Below are 18,372 nucleotides of genomic sequence, written 5' to 3'. Positions count from 1 at the left end.
AATGAATGAACCAGGAGTTGGGTCAAATTTACCCAACTAGGTGTTCAGCTATAAATGAACCCCTTTGACCCAATTGACCCAATGCAAAACAACCCAGCAATGTGTTCATAGTACCTCAAATAACCCAGAAATATGTTTACAGAAGCAACCCAGCAATTATAAGAGTATTATATTGTCTGCTGTCTCCTGGTTCTTAGTGACTAAAGGCAAGCATGTTGAATTTTTCCCCTCTTTGTGTGACATCTAACCAATTACACAGTTGCTCTTGTAAGAACTACAGACAGGACTGTCCAATTAGGGTTCATGAATCTAACTTGTTCGAAGTTGCTGATTTAGGCCCTGATGCATAGATGAACAAAAACATACAAACCAGCATTGCACAAACAGTGGAAAAAAAATGTTTCCACTGACGGCTTATTATGCTGCTTAAATGTTCTTAACAAATAGTTTCTAGTTTAATTCAGTTCTTTTCGTTCGTTTTTTCACAGTTTATACTGTAAAATGATTCAGACTTTCTTTTTATGTTTTTGTGTTCATGTTTTATGAGCATGCAAACAGCTCTGCTTATGTAACTAAGCAAAGCTGGAAATCACCTGGGCTAACCACATTCTTTCAGAATGGCGCTACAGTGCACAGCCTGGAGAAACAAAAGATTCCACCAAAAACAAAAAAAGGTCACACATATTTCGTTACCTTAGCTTTGCAACACACATTAACTGTGGCATTGTTTTGTTAAGCAATTGCAGTTTCACAAGATTTATTTCCATCCAGTTTTGCATGAATCATACACCAAGATGTTGTATCGATGATGGGAGAGTCTGACCACAGTCTCACCGCAGCACATCCCAAAGATTCTCACTGGGGTCTGGAGTCTGTGGTGACCAATCCATGTGTGAAAATGGTTCAAGAAAGCACAGCAGAGGATCTACGTCCTGCGGCAGCCAAAGAAATTCAACCTGCCAAAGACAATGATGGTGCACCTCTACACTGCCATGACTGAGTCCATTCTCACCAACTCCATCACCACCTGGTATGCTACAGCCTCTGCTAAGGACAAGAACAGTCTCTCGACGAGCTGTACGCTTCCAGGACTCTGAGGAAACATGGGGAGCATGCTAAAGGTAAGGCTAGCTGAGTGGTTTTAGTAGGTAGTAGTAGGGCTAAGCTAACCTCTCAGTTGAAAATCACACGGTTGCATGGTGGCAGAATGGAGGGGGGTGATTCCAGGATGCTGGAAGTCACTGTTAAGCCTTCTTGAGGTGTTGTGGGCCTGACGTAAAGAAGCATTGGTGAAGGGAGGTGCCCACTTGAAAACCCCAATGATACACTTTTTCTTCATTCTGAGACACTTTATTTCAATTTGACAATGTATAACAATATTATAAAGGATAGAATACAATTATTACAAAAAAGAGGAGTTAATGTTTGATATGAATATGAAGAAATAAAGTATACGCCATATAAAAATATGTTGTTTTTGGGATTTTTTTGCACGGCATTGCACATCAGTTCTCCTCCTTTCCATCGCCTTTTCTCTACTAGTGGAAGGTTAGGCTGTGAGGTAGGACCTGGGATTACACATGAAAAACTAAACGTGGTTAAAGAAAACATTCAAAACTCAAAAACACGGCTGCTGGTCTCATGGCTGAACCGACAGAACCTTCAGGGACAACGACTGTGGCGACACTCCGTATTGTCTGAAGAACTAGATGAAATAAAAGACAGAAACAAAACAGCATGCAGCATATATCAACATTAGTACTGGACAAATGCAGTTTTATGTCACTTGAATTGAAATAAATAAACAGAAGTTCATCTCACCTGCTCCAACAAAACCTGTAGCTCTGACTCTGACAGCTGACCAAATGACCTTAATCTTACGTTCAATCCAACAACATAAACTGTTGACAAAAATACACAATACGTTATAAAAAATAACAACAGGACACAGTAAAATTATATGTAATATAAGCAAATATTCAACAAAATTTAAAATAACTATAACTTATGCACAAACATAGTGTACATTTATGCTCTTCAAGGATATGGACACTATTAATTAAATTACATACAGCATACTAATGTTATATATAAGTTATGTATTATTAACTCTACTGTACCATTAGCGATTATAATTAATGTATTTTTCAATTACTGAGAAATTGCAAATTTTGAGGCAATAACAAATATCCATACTTTTACCAAAACGATACTTACAAGGCCCTTTTGTCGTATGAAACAGAGTCATATGATTTTTGAGAGATGATGTTTGCATGGAAAGAAGAATACATTAAGATGAATTAATGTCCAATTTATAACTTTTGCAACAGGTTTCTCTACAGTGTCAGTTGTCGTGGGTCAAATTATGCTTTTAAAGTGACTTTGCAGAACTGAGCAAAAGACAGATAAACAAGAAACAAAGAAATAAAACATGAAAACTGAAAAGCAGATGTTAACTACTAGGTAGGAGCAAGAGGAAAGATTTTCACACCAAACAAAAACACTTTTGCTGTGCTATTTTCCATTTACAACATTAAATGATGAATTCATCATTAGTATTTTCGTCATGTGTAAATGAGTCCTCATTAATCAAGTAATACATCTTACCAGTAGCTACTGTGACGCTGACTCCACTGCTTCTGATGTTCTCAAACACAGAAAAGAGAGTGAATGTGTATGTAGTTCCAGCAGTGAGAGATGAGACTGTGTGAGTTACTGGTCCATCTCCAGTTGGTGCGATGATGTTTGTCTCTGTGCCATTAAACCGGAGAATAAAGCTGACATTGTTGCTCAGTTTATTCCACTGCAGAGTGATACTGGTCTCATTTTGTCCTGATGATCCGAAGTTTCTTGCATTTTGAGGAGCTGAGACAGAGAAGGAGAAGTGCAGTGAGTCCTATTTTATCCCTACTGACTGCCAGATGTGGTGCTTTAAACACTGGATATTCCCCTTCGCGCAGTTCGAGTATGTATACCAACAAAGTCACCTGTGACCCCTGGACGACCCGAATCAGAATCAGAATCAGAGAACCTTTATTTGTCCCACAAATTTGGGAAATTACAGTTTGCCAGCTGCGGATGTTTGTGCAGGGCAGTCCAGCACCCCCGAACCCAGGCTTCTCGTTGAAAAAAATTGTGTCAATTGCGTTGAGAGACCAGTTTATCAATTTCATGATTTTGTAGTTTGGAGAGCAGTGCGGAGAGAGTCTCTCAAAACATATATACAGTAGACAGATGAGACGTGAGGAGTTGAAAAGCAGGGAAGATAAGGGAGAGGAGAGGGAGGAAAAATGCGACCACCTTCGTTGAGAGCCAAAGAGAAAGGTAGAGAAGCACATCTTCCGTTATTGTCCGAGGCTCATTTGACGTCTGACTGGGGAGCAATGACTGGACTACTAGTTTGGTACAGACAGTGTGAGCACCCCCTTACTCCAGCACAAGGCCAGCAAAGTGTGGGGGGCCACCATGATAGGACTCCCATCTCTGTACGATCTCTGAGGCGTCTCTGCAGCCAGACCCTGGCCATGATCATTGTCCTACATGCCTCAGTCTGGAGCACCTGCAGGATGCACTCTCTGGCAATCCCTGCATGAACTGCAGCTACTTGCCTCAGGCCATGAGTGCTGCCAGGCTGGCAGAGCTGGAACCTCAGGAGGGTGACAGGGGCCTCCACCTGTCGGGCCAGCCTGACTATGGAGCTGGCCCGAATGAAGTCCGAACTCATGACTTGACCGGCCTGATGCTCCGTTGGAAGGCAAGGTGGTACCCACTCCTTCGATGCCTGTGTTGACTCCGGAGGATGATGCACTCTCCCTGGCAGCTTCATCTACCCATTTTCATGATTATGGGCAAGACCCAGGAGATGGGGATTCCCTGGCATCTGAGCCAGGCTCCCACAACTCTGCTTTGAGCTCACTTGCTGAGACAGATGACAGGTCCACATGCTTTCATGCGCCCAGCCTTGAATCAGCTGCAAGTACCTTTTCCAGGTGGTTCCAACAGTGGACTGCTCATGCTACAGACCCCTGGGTGATTGTCACTCTAACCCACGGGTACAAGCTACAATTTCGCTACCGGCCACCCACATCAGTCCGGGTCAAGATGACCATCATCAAGAACCCCAGAGGGTTCTACTCAACCTACTTCCTTGTACCAGAAAAGACTGGCGGGTTTCACCCCATATTGGCTCTCCCTCTCCCCAAGGGTGTTCATGAGGTACATTGCCACAGCCCTTGCGCCCTTGCAATCTCAGGGCATGAAGATTCTGCTGTATCTGTAGGTATCTATCGGTCTCAGGTGTCCTGAGACACGATGCGACTTCTGTCTCACTTGACCGACCTAGGCCTTAGGGTCAATTTGAGAAAAGCTGCCTAGAATCATCTCAGACCACAACGTTTATTGGGGTGGCTTTGAACAGTGTTTCCATGACAGCTTGTCTGTCCCCCCACTGTGTGGATGACATCTTGTGCCTTCTTGCCCTGTTCAGGAGGCGAGGACATTTGCCTTATCTGGGCTCATGGGCAAACTGACATCTGTTGTGCCCCTGGGTTTGCTGTTGCTGCGCCCTCTGCATATGTGGCTGAACAGCTTTCACTGGATGCTAAGTGGCAATGGAAGATCAAGGTATCACACTGGTGTCTCCTCACTTTGGTGCCATGGAGGGACAGGGAGTACATGCTCAGGGGCGTCCCTCTGTGCTCTGTCCCATCTCGCAAGGAGGTTGTCACCACAGATGCCTGCTCCTTAGTATGGGGAGTGGCCCGTGGGCAGTGGTCTGCCACAGACAGGTGCACATCAATGTGCTGGAGCTGCGAGTCGTTCATCTGGCTCTCATGCACTTCCTGCCCAACTTGAGGGGCTGGCATGTCCTCATACAGTCAGACAACACATCAACAGTGTTTCAGATCAACCATCAGGGTGGACCCAAGTCTGCAAGCCTGCTGAAGGTGATGAGGGACCTCCTCAAGTGGGCTGCCCCCCACCTGCTCAGCCTCCGGGGCAATGTATCTACAGGGAGAGCAGAGCCACCTGGCAGACTTTCTCTACTGTCAGGGGAATGGCGCCTCCACCCAGAGGTGGTGGAAGCTATTTGCCAATGCTTCAGCAGGGCAGAGGTCGACCTCTTCACCTCTGAGGTGTCACTGTCCCCTTTGGTACTCCCTGACCGAGGCAACCAGCACTCTAGGCCATTATGCACTGGCCCACCCTTGGCCAATCAGTCTTTTCTATGTCTTTCCCTCCCTTCCTTTGATTTTGCTGGTGCTTCAAAGAGTCCTTTAGGAGGATCACAGGGTACTGCTGGTGGCCCCCTTCTGGCCGGGGTTTCCTCTTCTGCACAAACTCACAAGATACCGTGTCGCCTTCCCAACGGGGGGGTCGGATCTGACACCCCAATCCCCAACGCCTCCAACTGTGTGTCTGGCAGCTGGAGGGCCAGAGACACTGTTGAACTTGTGTGCTGATCCTGTCAGGCATACTATAATGAACTAAAGGGCACCTTCCAATCGTCTGCAGTATAAAAATAGGAGGAAACTGTTTTCCACCTGGTGTGTGAGTCAGAATGAGGACCAATTGTGGTGCTCTGTGCCTACTATTCTTGGGTTCCTGCAGTCCCTTCTGTAGAAAGGGTACTCATATCCTACACTGACAGTGTATGTGGCGGAAATGTCCTGCCACCATGTCAGAGTTGGCAACGGCACAGGCTGATTTCCCTCATCCCTCATTTAAAAATGATGCCTGCCCCTTTCGGGTGTTTTGTAGTAATAATTACACACAAAAGGTAGTATTCCTAAAAGTCAGCATCATATACATACTGTTTCTAGTGATTTATTATCACTTCCACTAAATGTTATCTATAGTAATGAAACTGCCATTCCCATTTATGTATCCTTTCATATGTTCAGTATCTTGATGAATAAAACACACTACTGCCCCCAGCTGCTGTTTACTGAGTGGTGACTGTTCATTGTTGCTTTGTTAGTCAAGGTATATGGTTATTTGTGACACACTAGGTATGAGAGCATGCATTTTTTTCTAAGTTCACATTTTTCATCAGTACAAATAAAACTGTTTAGTTTTGTTCGATAAAAAACAATGACCTTACCTGTGACTGCTGTGAGTTGTAATCCACTGCTTCTGACGTTCTCAAACACAGAGAAGAGAGTGAATGTGTATGTAGTTCCAGCAGTGAGAGATGAGACTGTGTGAGTTAGTGGTCCAACTCCAGTTGGTGCGATGATGTTTGTCTCTCTACCATTAAACTGGAGAATAAAGCTGACGTTGTTGTTGACTTTACTCCACTGCAGAGTGATACTGGTCTCATTTTGTCCTACCAGTCTAAAGAGTTCGGCTTTTGGAGGAACTAAGACAAACAGAAAAAGTAAAGTGATTCTAGCAACTCACAGCCACTTGTCAATAAAAATACAGTGAATCATGAGGAACAATTGTCATGTTTCATATAGAATTTCTGGAGGGAAATTGATTGGCACCATCTAGAAGTCAAACCAGGTATTGTAAGCCTTCATGTAAATGTTGACTGAGCATTCGCAGCATCTGTATAACCAGATACAGTTAACTATTGTCTTACCAGTGACTGCTGTAAGTTGTAATCCACTGCTTCTGACATTCTCAAACACAGAGAAGAGAGTAAATGTGTATGTAGTTCCAGCAGTGAGAGATGAGACTGTGTGAATTACTGGTCCATCTCCAGTTGGTGCTCTGATGTTTATCTCTGTACCATTAAACAGGAGAATAAAGCTGACATTGTTGTTGACTTTATTCCACTGCAGAGTGATACTGGTCTCATTTTGTTGTGCTGGTCTGAAGCTTTCTGTGTTTTGAGGAGCTGAAACAAAAAAATAAGACATTTTTGTAAACAAAACCTTTAGCCTGTGAAGTCTTTACATCCCACATAGATAATATATTATGGTTATGATAAGTAACACACAAATTGAGAAAGAGTGCCTCCTACTTTATGAAACGCACTATTAATGTTTAAGAATAAGAAACGTGAAATCCATTAATTTCACTGTCTGTGAATTTTATCTGAGTTTAGAAATGTTTTAGTTGGACCATTTTGCATCCAATCTGAACAATTCTGAGGCTGAATGCAAGGTAAACTACAATCTAAATATTCGAGTTCTCTTTGATCAAATTGCCAGGTGTTGTATTAAACATATCACAATTGTTTGGTAAGAAAAAACTATAAATAATTTGGGTCCATTTTGCATCCCACATGACTAAATTCTAATGCTAGTGATGAAGAATACAATTGTCTAAAAAAAAAAAAGGCAGCCACTATACTCAGTTTTCATGTTTTCTATAGATCACTTATCTTAAACATTTCTTACCAGTGACTGCTGTAAGTTGTAATCCACTACTTCTGACGTTCTCAAACACAGAGAAGAGAGTGAATGTGTATGTAGTTCCAGCAGTGAGAGATGAGACTGTGTGAGTTACTGGTCCATCTCCAGTTGGTGCTCTGATGTTTGTCTCTCTACCATTAAACTGGAGAATAAAGCTGACATTGTTGTTGACTTTATTCCACTGCAGAGTGATACTGGTCTCATTTTGTCCTGCTGATCTGAAGGTATCTGTGTTTTGAGGAGCTGAAACAAAAAAGAACAAAATTCTGTAAACATCTTTGCCTTTCAAATTTTGATTTTTGGCTCCATTTTGCCTCCCACATGAAAAAAATATGATGGTGATAATAAGTAACAAAGGAAACTGAGAAAAGGCATTTCCCATACAAGGAATCATACTCTTGTTGTTTAAGAACAAAAAAAGTATAAACTTTAATTGTACTTTCTGTGAATTTTAACTGAGTTCATAGTTTTTTTTTTGTATATATATATATTTGGACCATTTTGCATCCAACCTAAACAATACTGACAATATAATGAAAACTAAAATCAAGATATTCTAATTCTATTCGAACAGATTGCCCTGTCTCGTATGAAACACATTTGTTTGGCAATAAAATGGTAATAATTAATAGATTGGGTCCATTTTGCATCCTACATGAACAAATTGTAATTCTAGTGATACAGAATACAGATGTTTGAAAAAGATTGCCATTATATTAAGTTTTCATGTTTTCTATAGATCACTTATCTTAAAAATATCTTACCAGTGACTGCTGTAAGTTGTAATCCACTGCTTCTGACATTCTCAAACACAGAGAAGAGAGTGAATGTGTATGTAGTTCCAGCAGTGAGAGATGAGACTGTGTGAGTTACTGGTCCATCTCCAGTTGGTGTGATGATGTTTGTCTCTGTACCATTAAACTGGAGAATAAAGCTGACATTGTTGTTGACTTTATTCCACTGCAGAGTGATACTAGTCTCATTTTGTCCTATTGATCTGAAGGTATCTGTGTTTTGAGGAGCTGAAACAAAAAATAAGACATTTCTGTAAACAAAACATTTGGTTTGTAAAGTCTTTTTTTTTTTTTCTTTTTTTGCACCATTTCTCATCCCAAATACATAAAATGTGATGGTGATGAAGAGGAGTATAACAAAACACAGAACAATATTTCCTGCTTTCTGAAATACGCTGTTATTGTTCAATAATGAGAAATGTGAAGGCATTAATTTTACTTCTTGTTAATTTTACCAGAGTTTATATTTTTTTTTTTCATAGTGGGACAATTTTGCATTAAACCTGACCAATTCCGAACCTGGATATGAAGTAAACTACAATGAAGATATTTTACTTCTATTTTGTCAGATTGACATGTTTTGTATGAAACGTGTGTTTGGCAAGAAACTAACAATAAATAGGTAACTGTACCCATTTTGCATTCCACATGAATACATTCTAATGCTTGTGATAAAGAATACAGATGTTTGAAAAAGATTGCCAATCTATTAAATTTTCATGTTCTCTAATAAATCACTTATATTAAAAATATCTTACCAGTGACTGCTGTGAGTTGGAATCCACTGCTTCTGATGTTCTCAAACACAGAGAAGAGAGTGAATGTGTATGTAGTTCCAGCAGTGAGAGATGAGACTGTGTGAGTTACTGGTCCATCTCCAGTTGGTGCAATGATGTTTGTATCTGTACCATTAAACTGGAGAATAAAGCTGACATTGTTGTTGACTTTATTCCACTGCAGAGTGATACTGGTCTCATTTTGTCCTGTTGATCTGAAGGTATCTGTGTTCAGTGGAGCTGAAACAGAAACAGAACAAAATTCTGTAAACATCTTTGGCCTGTCAAATCTTGATTTTTGGGTCCATTTTGCCTCCCACATGGATAAAATATGATGGTGATAATAAGTAACAAAGAAAACTGAGAAAAGGCATTTCCCATACAAGGAATCACACTCTTGTTGTTTAAGAACAAAAAAAGTATAAACGTTAATTGGACTTTCTGTGAATTTTAACTGAGTTCATAGGTTTCTCTTTTTTTATATATATATATATTCGGACCATTTTGCATCCAACCTAAACAATACTGACAATATAATGAAAACTAAAATCAAGATATTCTAATTGTATTCGAACAGATTGCCCTGTCTCGTATGAAACACATTTGTTTGGCAAGAAAAAATTAATAATTAATGGATTGGGACCATTTTGCATCCTACATGAACAAATTCTAATTCTAGGGATACAGAATACAGATTTTTGAAAAAGATTGCCAGTCTATTAAATTTTCATGTTTTCTATAGATCACTTAACTTAAAAATATCTTACCAGTGACTGCTGTAAGTTGTAATCCACTGCTTCTGACATTCTCAAACACAGAGAAGAGAGTGAATGTGTATGTAGTTCCAGCAGTGAGAGATGAGACTGTGTGATTTACTGGTCCATCTCCAGTTGGTGTGATGATGTTTGTCTCTGTACCATTAAACTGGAGAATAAAGCTGACATTGCTGTTGACTTTGTTCCACTGCAGAGTGATACTGGTCTCATTTTGTCCTGCTGATCTGAAGGTATCGGTGTTCAGAGGAGCTGAAACAGAAAATAGGACATTTCTGTAAATAAAACCCTGGGCCTGCAAAGTCTATCATTCGTTCCATTTTGCATCCCACATGGAAAAAATATGGTGATGAAGTGGAACCCCAAATGTGAGAAAAGTCTGCTACTCCATAAAACACACTATTATTGTTTAAGAATCAAACATGAAAAGATTAACTTGACATTCTGAGAATTTTAACTGACTTCGTATACGTTTTTTATTTGGACCATTTTGCATCCAACATGAACAACTGTGATACTAAATACAAGGAAAACTAAGACGAAGATATTCTAATTGCATTCGGACAGATTGACTTGTGTTGTATGAAACATACTTGATTGACAAGAAATTGATGATAATAAAGATTGAAAGAATGTGTCCATTTTGCATCCTACATAAATAAACTCTAGGGCTGATGATACAGAACACAGGTGTCTGAAAAACATTGCCAATCTATTCAGTTTTCATGTTTTCAATAAGTCACTTATCTTAAAAGTATCTTACCAGTGACTGCTGTAAGTTGTAATCCACTGCTTCTGACGTTCTCAAACACAGAGAAGAGAGTGAATGTGTATGTAGTTCCAGCAGTGAGAGATGAGACTGTGTGAGTTACTGGTCCATCTCCAGATGGTGCAATGATGTTTGTATCTGTACCATTAAACTGGAGAATAAAGCTGACATTGTTGTTGACTTTATTCCACTGCAGAGTGATACTGGTCTCATTTTGTCCTGCTGACCTGAAGGTATCGTTGTTCAGTGGAGCTGAAACAGAAAAGAACAAAATTCTGTAAACATCTTTGGCCTGTCAAATCTTGATTTTTGGGTCCATTTTGTCTCCCACATGAATAAAATATGATGGTGATGATAAGTAACAAAGAAAACTGAGAAAAGGCATTTCCCATACAAGGAATCACACTCTTGTTGTTTAAGAACAAAAAAAGTATAAACGTTAATTGGACTTTCTGTGAATTTTAACTGAGTTCATAGGTTTCTCTTTTTTATATATATATATATTCGGACCAATTTGCATCCAACCTAAACAATACTGACAATATAATGAAAACTAAAATCAAGATATTCTAATTCTATTCGAACAGATTGCCCTGTCTCGTATGAAACACATTTGTTTGGCAAGAAAATAATAATAATTAATGGATTGGGTCCATTTTGCGTTCTGCATAAACAAATTCTAATTCTAGTGATACAGAATACAGATGTTTGAAAAAGATTGCCAGTCTATTAAATGTTCATGTTTTCGATAAGTCACTTAACTTAAAAATATCTTACCAGTGACTGTCGTAAGTTGTAATCCACTGCTTCTGACATTCTCAAACACAGAGAAGAGAGCGAATGTGTATGTAGTTCCAGCAGTGAGAGATGAGACTGTGTGATTTACTGGTCCATCTCCAGTTGGTGCCATGATGTTTGTCTCTGTACCATTAAACTGGAGAATAAAGCTGACATTGTTGTTGACTTTATTCCACTGCAGAGTGATACTGGTCTCATTTTGTCCTGCTGATCTGAAGGTATCTGTGTTTTGAGGAGCTGAAACAGAAACAGAACAAAATTCTGTAAACATCCTTGGCCTTTCAAATCTTGATTTTTGGTCCATTTTGCATCCCACATAGATAAAATGTGATGGTGATAATAAGTAACAAAGAAAACTGAAAAACAGTGTCTCCTACTATATGAAACACAATATTATGGTTCAAGAATTAGAAATCTGAAAACATTCATTTGACTCCCTGTGCATTTTACCTGAATTTAAATATATATATTTTGATACTGGGAACATTATACATCCAAACTGAACAATTCTGATGTTGAATGTGAGGAAAACTAAAATCAAGATATTTTACTTCTCTTTGATCAGATCGTCATGTTTTATATGAAACATATTCATTTGATGAGAAAAAAAAAAGGCCAATTTTGCGTCCCACATAAATCAACTCTAAAGCTGGTGATACAGCAAACAGGGTTTTGATATGAAGCTATGTGTGCCTTGATGAGCTGAAGCAGAAAGAGAAAAGCAAAGTGACTGAAGCAACCCACGGCTACTGGTTGATAAAAGTAAAGTGAACCATGAGAAACAAGTGACATGTTTCATGTAGAATGATTGGAGGGAAGTTCATTGTCACCATGTAGAGGCCAAACCAGGTTTTGTAAACCTTGGAGGAAATGTGGACTGAGCATTCACATCATTTATATAACCTGGTGAAGTTAATGAGGAAATTATGTTTTTCTGAGGTGATAACAGTAAACTAGACTAGTGGAGTCTGTTGTCTTACCAGTGACTGCTGTAAGTTGTAATCCACTGCTTCTGATGTTCTCAAACACAGAGAAGAGAGTGAATGTGTATGTAGTTCCAGCAGTGAGAGATGAGACTGTGTGATTTACTGGTCCATCTCCCGTTGGTGCCATGATGTTTGTCTCTGTACCATTAAACTGGAGAATGAAGCTGACATTGTTGTTGACTTCATTCCACTGCAGAGTGATACTGGTCTCATTTTGTCCTGCTGATCTGAAGGTATCTGTGTTTGGAGGAGCTGAAACAAATATGAACAAAATTCTGTAAACGAACCATTAGGTCAGCAAATTCTATCATCACCTCAATTTTGCATCCCACTTGGATAAAATATGGCGATGAATTGGAACACCAAAATTGAGAAAAGTCTCCTACTTCATAAAACAAACTGTCATTGTTTAAGATTCAGAAACATGAAAAGATTAATTTGACATTCTGAGAATTTTAACTGAGTTCATACATTTTGTTATTTGGAAAATTTTGGATCGGACATGAACAATTCTGACACTGAATACAAGAAAGAAAAACCCCACGATATTCCAATTGTATTTGGACAGATTGACTTGTGTTGTATAAAACATATTTGTTTGACAAGAAATTGATGATGATGATGATTAAAAGAATGTGTCCATTTTGCATCCCACATAAATCACCTCTAAGGCTGATGATACAGAATACACGTGCCTGAAAAACACTGTCACTGTATTCAGTTTTGATTTTTTGTATAGTCAGTCATCTTAAACATATCTTACCAGTGACTGCTGAAGTTGTAATCCACTGTTTGAGTTCCACAAGAGAGAGAGTGAATTTATGTATTCCAGCAGTGAAATGAGACTTTGATTCTGTCATTCCATTGGTGATGTTTGTCTCTACATTAACGAGAATACTGATTTGTGACTATCAGAGATAACTGTCCATTTTGTCGTATTAATTCTTTTTTGGATGAACAGAAAAAATTGTAAAATCATATGACATTCTCCACATGTATAGGTTAAGAATAGAAACTGAAACTTAATTGACACTATTTTAATTAGTCTATACTTTTATTGGCATTACATCAACTGAAAACATAATTTGAGGAAAAAAATCAGAAATTCTTCTATGTTTTGATCACATTGGCCCTCTGTTCATTTTAATATTTTAGTGTATATTTCATGTGAATTTTTGGAGGAAGTTCATTGGCACATCTAGAGGCCAAACCAGATTTATTAACTTTGCGTATGTGGACTGAGCATTCACACATTTAATAACTGATACAGTTAATGAGGAAACGTATGTTTCTGAGAGATGTACAGTAAAGAGTAGTTTACTTCTAGTTACTACTTCTGTTTGATCAAATTTCCAGTTTTAATGAAAGATATTTGTTTGAAAGAAAAATAAATGGGTCAAAGTCGCATCCAACAAGAATATATTCTAATGCTGATGCAGAAAAGGTTTCATTGAAAACAGACCCCTACTCTGTTAAGTTTTCATGTTTTCTATAGATCACTTATCTTAAAAATTTCTTACCAGTGACTGCTGTAAGTTGTAATCCACTGCTTCTGACGTTCTCAAACACAGAGAAGAGAGTGAATGTGTATGTAGTTCCAGCAGTGAGAGATGAGACTGTGTGAGTTACTGGTCCATCTCCAGTTGGTGCGATGATGTTTGTCTCTGTACCATTAAACTGGAGAATAAAGCTGACATTATTGTTGACTTTATTCCACTGCAGCGTGATACTAGTCTCATTTTGTCCTGCTGATCTGAAGGTATCTGTGTTTTGAGGAGCTGAAACAAAAAAGAACAAAATTCTGTAAACAAAACCTTAGGTCAGCAAAGCCTATCTTTGGCTCAATTTTGCCTTCGACATTGATAAAATATGGTGACGAAGTGGAACACCAAAAGTAAGAAAAGTCTCCTACTTCATAAAACACAGTCTTATTGTTTAAGAATCAGAGACATGAAAAGATTAATTTGACATTCTGAGAATTTTAACTGAGTTCGTAAATTTTTTTTTATTTGGACCATTTTGCATCCAACATGAACAATTCTGACACTGAATACAAGGAAAACTGAAACCAAGATATTCTAATTGTATTAAGACAAATTGACGTGTGTTGTATAAAACATATTTGATTGACAAGAAATTGATAATAATAGTGATTATAGAACGTGTCCATTTTGCATCCCACATAAATAAACTTTAAGACTGATGATCCATAATACAGGTGCCTGAAAAACACTGCCAGTCTATTCAGTTTTTATGTTTTGTATAGTCAGTCATCTTAAAAATATCTTACCAGTGACTGTCGTAAGTTGTAATCCACTGCTTCTGACGTTCTCAAACACAGAGAAGAGAGTGAATGTGTATGTAGTTCCAGCAGTGAGAGATGAGACTGTGTGAGTTACTGGTCCATCTCCAGTTGGTGCGATGATGTTTGTCTCTGTACCATTAAACTGGAGAATAAAGCTGACATTATTGTTGATTTGATTCCACTGCAGAGTGATACTAGTCTCATTTTGTCCTGCTGATCTGAAGGTATCGGTGTTCAGAGGAGCTGAAACAGAAACAGAACAAAATTCTGTAAACATCCTTGGCCTTTCAAATCTTGATTTTTTGGTCCATTTTGCATCCCACATAGATAAAATATGATGGTGATGATAAGTAACAAAGAAAACTGAAAAACAGTGTCTCCTACTCTATTAAACACAATAGCATGGCTCAAGAATAAGAAATCTGAAAACATTAATTTGACTCCCTGTGCATTTTACCTGAGTTTATACCTTTTTTTTATACTGGGAACATTTTACATCCAACCTGAACGATTCTGATGTTGAATGCGAGGAAAACTGAAATCAAAATAGTTTACTTCTCTTTGATCAGATCGCCATGTTTTATATGAAACATATTCATTTGATGAGAAAAAACAAAAGGGACAATTTTGCTTCCCACATCAATTAACTCTAAAGCTGGTGATACAGCAAACAGGGTTTTGATATGAAGCTATGTGTGTCTTGACGAGCTGAAGCAGAAAGAGAAAAATAAAGTGACTGAAGCAACCCATGGCCACTGGTTGATAAAAGTAAACTGAACCATGAGGAACAAGTGACATGTTTCATGTACGATGATTGGAGGGAAGATCATTGTCACCATCTAGAGGCCAAATCAGGTTTTGTAAAACTTGGAGGAAATGTGGACTGAGCATTCACAGCATTTATAACCTGATGCAGATAATGAGGGAATGATGTTTTTCTGAGGTGATAACAGTAAACTAGATTAGTGGAGTCTGTTGTCTTACCAGTGACTGCTGTAAGTTGTAATCCACTGCTTCTGACGTTCTCAAACACAGAGAAGAGAGTGAATGTGTATGTAGTTCCAGCAGTGAGAGATGAGACTGTGTGAGTAACTGGTCCATCTCCAGTTGGTGCCATGATGTTTGTCTCTGTACCATTAAACTGGAGAATAAAGCTGACGTTGTCGTTGACTTTATTCCACTGCAGAGTGATACTAGTCTCATTTTGTTGTGCTGATCTGAAGTTATCTGTGTTTTGAGGAGCTGAAACAAAAAAAAAAAAGTAAGACATTTCTGTAAACAAAACATTGGGCTTGTGAAGTATTTGTTTGCTCTATTTTGCATCCCACATAGATGGGATAAGATAAGGTGATGAAGTGTAATACCAAAAGTAAGAAAAGTCTCCTACTCCATTAAACAAAGTATCATTGTTTAATAATCAGAAACATGAAAAGATTAATTTGACATTCTGAGAATTTTAACTGAGTTCGTACATTTTTTTATTTGGACCATTTTGAAACCAACCTGAACAATTCTGACACGGAATACAAGGGGGGGAAAAAGCACAATATTCTTATTGTATTTGGACAGATTCACCTTTGTTGTATAAAACATATTTGTTTGACAAAAAAATGATAATAATGATGATTAAAAGAATGTGTCCATGTTGCATCCCACATAAATTAAAGCTAAGGCTGATGATACAGAATATACGTGCCTGAAAAACATTGCCAGTGTATGCAGTTTTGATTTTTTGTATAGTCAGTCATCTTAAAAATATCTTACCAGTGACTGCTGTAAGTTGTAATCCACTGCTTCTGATGTTCTCAAACACAGAGAAGAGAGTGAATGTGTATGGAGTTCCAGCAGTGAGAGATGAGACTGTGTGAGTTACTGGTCCATCTCCAGTTGGTGTGATGATGTTTATCTCTGTACCATTAAACTGGAGGATGAAGCTGACATTGTTGTTGATTTGATTCCACTGCAGAGTGATACTAGTCTCATTTTGTCCTGCTGATCTAAAGGTATCTGTGTTTTGAGGAGCTGAAACAAATAAAAACAAAATTCTGTACAAAAAAAAAAAAAAAAAAAACCTTTGGCAAGCAAAGTCTATCATTGGCTCCATTTTGCATCCCACATGGATAAAATATGGTGATGAAGTGGAATACCAAAAGTAAGAAAAGTCTCCTACTCCATAAAACAAACTATCATTGTTTAAGAATCAGAAACATGAAAAGATTAATTTGACATTCTAATAATTTTACCTGTTTTTGTACAATTGTATATCCAACCTGAACAATTCTGACACTGAATACAAGAATAAACAAAAAATCCACGATTTTCTTATTGTATTTGGACAGATTGACTTGTGTTGTATAAAACATATTTGTTTGACTAGAAATTGATAACAATGATCATTAAAAGAATGTGTCCATTTTGCCTCCCACATAAATTAACTCTGAAGCTGATGATACAGAATACTGGTACCTTAAAAACACTGCCAGTCTATTCAGTTTTTATTTTTTTGTATAGTCAGTCATCTTAAAAATGTCTTACCAGTGACTGCTGTAAGTTGTAATCCACTGCTTCTGACGTTCTCAAACACAGAGAAGAGAGCGAATGTGTATGTAGTTCCAGCAGTGAGAGATGAGACTGTGTGAGTTACTGGTCCATCTCCAGTTGGTGGAATGATGTTTGTCTCTGTACCATTAAACTGGAGAATGAAGCTGACGTTGTCGTTGACTTTATTCCACTGCAGAGTGATACTGGTCTCATTTTGTTCTGCTGATCTGAAGTTATCTGTGTTCAGAGGAGCTGAAACAAAAAATAAGACATTTCTGTAAATAAAACATTTGGTTTGTAAGGTCTATTTTTGGCCCCATTTTGCATCAAACATGGATAAAATGTGATGGTGATGGAGAGGAACATAAAAACTTAGAAAAATATGATCTGTTTATGAAACACATTATTATTGTTTAAGAACAAGAAATCTGAAAACATTATTTTGACTTTTTGTTCATTCTACTCAACTTTTTTACATTGCTTTAATACTGGGACCATTTTGCATCCAACCTGACCAATTCTGATCCTGAACGTGTGGTAAAGTAAAATCAAGATATTTTACTTCTGTTGTATCAGATCACCATGTTTTGTATGAAACATGTTTGTTTGGCAAGAAAGCAACATTAATTAATGGATTGGGTCCATTTTGCATCCCACATGAATACATTCTGATGCTAGTGATAAAGAATACAGATGTTTAAAAAAGATTGCCAGTCTATTAAATTTTCATGTTTTCGATAAGTCACTTAACTTAAACATATCTTACCAGTGACTGCTGTAAATTGTAATCCACTGCTTCTGACGTTCTCAAACACAGAGAAGAGAGTGAATGTGTATGTAGTTCCAGCAGTGAGAGATGAGACTGTGTGAGTTACTGGTCCATCTCCAGTTGGTGTGATGATGTTTGTCTCTGTACCATTAAACTGGAGAATAAAGCTGACGTTGTAGTTGACTTTATTCCACTGCAGAGTGATACTGGTCTCATTTTGTTCTGCTGATCTGAAGTTATCTGTGTTTTGAGGAGCTGAAACAGAAACAGAACAAAATTCCGTAAACAACAAGTAACAAAGAAAACTGACAAACAGTGTCTCCTACTATATGAAACACAGAAAGAAACAGCTGAAACAGAAACAGAGCAAAATTCTGTAAACATCCTTGGCCTTTCAAATCTTGATTTTTGGTTCCATTTTTGCATCACACGTGGATAAAATGGGATGGTGATGGAGAGGAATATGAAAACTGAGAAAATATGGCCTGCTTCATGAA

The 18,372-nt window shown here is 38.2% G+C and overlaps 1 protein-coding gene across 1 annotated transcript in view; it reads right to left on the bottom strand.

Annotated features, from left to right (window-relative positions):
* Positions 1–1,334: 1,334 nt before the first annotated feature.
* The window catches only part of LOC125003830, a 35,537-nt gene continuing 18,499 nt past the window's right edge, over positions 1,335–18,372 (bottom strand). The window contains exons 23-40 of the mRNA XM_047578048.1: positions 17,873–18,130; positions 16,330–16,587; positions 15,550–15,807; positions 14,551–14,808; positions 13,781–14,038; positions 12,255–12,512; positions 11,254–11,511; positions 10,471–10,728; positions 9,702–9,959; positions 8,917–9,174; positions 8,129–8,386; positions 7,350–7,607; positions 6,587–6,844; positions 6,104–6,361; positions 2,608–2,865; positions 2,218–2,223; positions 1,822–1,901; positions 1,335–1,705 (exon numbers count right to left, since the gene is read on the bottom strand). Coding sequence (XP_047434004.1) covers positions 1,640–1,705; positions 1,822–1,901; positions 2,218–2,223; positions 2,608–2,865; positions 6,104–6,361; positions 6,587–6,844; positions 7,350–7,607; positions 8,129–8,386; positions 8,917–9,174; positions 9,702–9,959; positions 10,471–10,728; positions 11,254–11,511; positions 12,255–12,512; positions 13,781–14,038; positions 14,551–14,808; positions 15,550–15,807; positions 16,330–16,587; positions 17,873–18,130 — 4,022 coding nt within the window. The 3' untranslated portion in view covers positions 1,335–1,639. The remainder of the gene's footprint in view (positions 1,706–1,821; positions 1,902–2,217; positions 2,224–2,607; positions 2,866–6,103; positions 6,362–6,586; positions 6,845–7,349; positions 7,608–8,128; positions 8,387–8,916; positions 9,175–9,701; positions 9,960–10,470; positions 10,729–11,253; positions 11,512–12,254; positions 12,513–13,780; positions 14,039–14,550; positions 14,809–15,549; positions 15,808–16,329; positions 16,588–17,872; positions 18,131–18,372) is intronic.

This window comes from Mugil cephalus, chromosome 1 (genome assembly GCF_022458985.1).
Source record: "Mugil cephalus isolate CIBA_MC_2020 chromosome 1, CIBA_Mcephalus_1.1, whole genome shotgun sequence".
NCBI lineage: Eukaryota > Metazoa > Chordata > Actinopteri > Mugiliformes > Mugilidae > Mugil > Mugil cephalus.
Note: the sequence above shows the minus strand (reverse complement) of the source record. Positions and strands in the feature narration are given on the sequence as shown.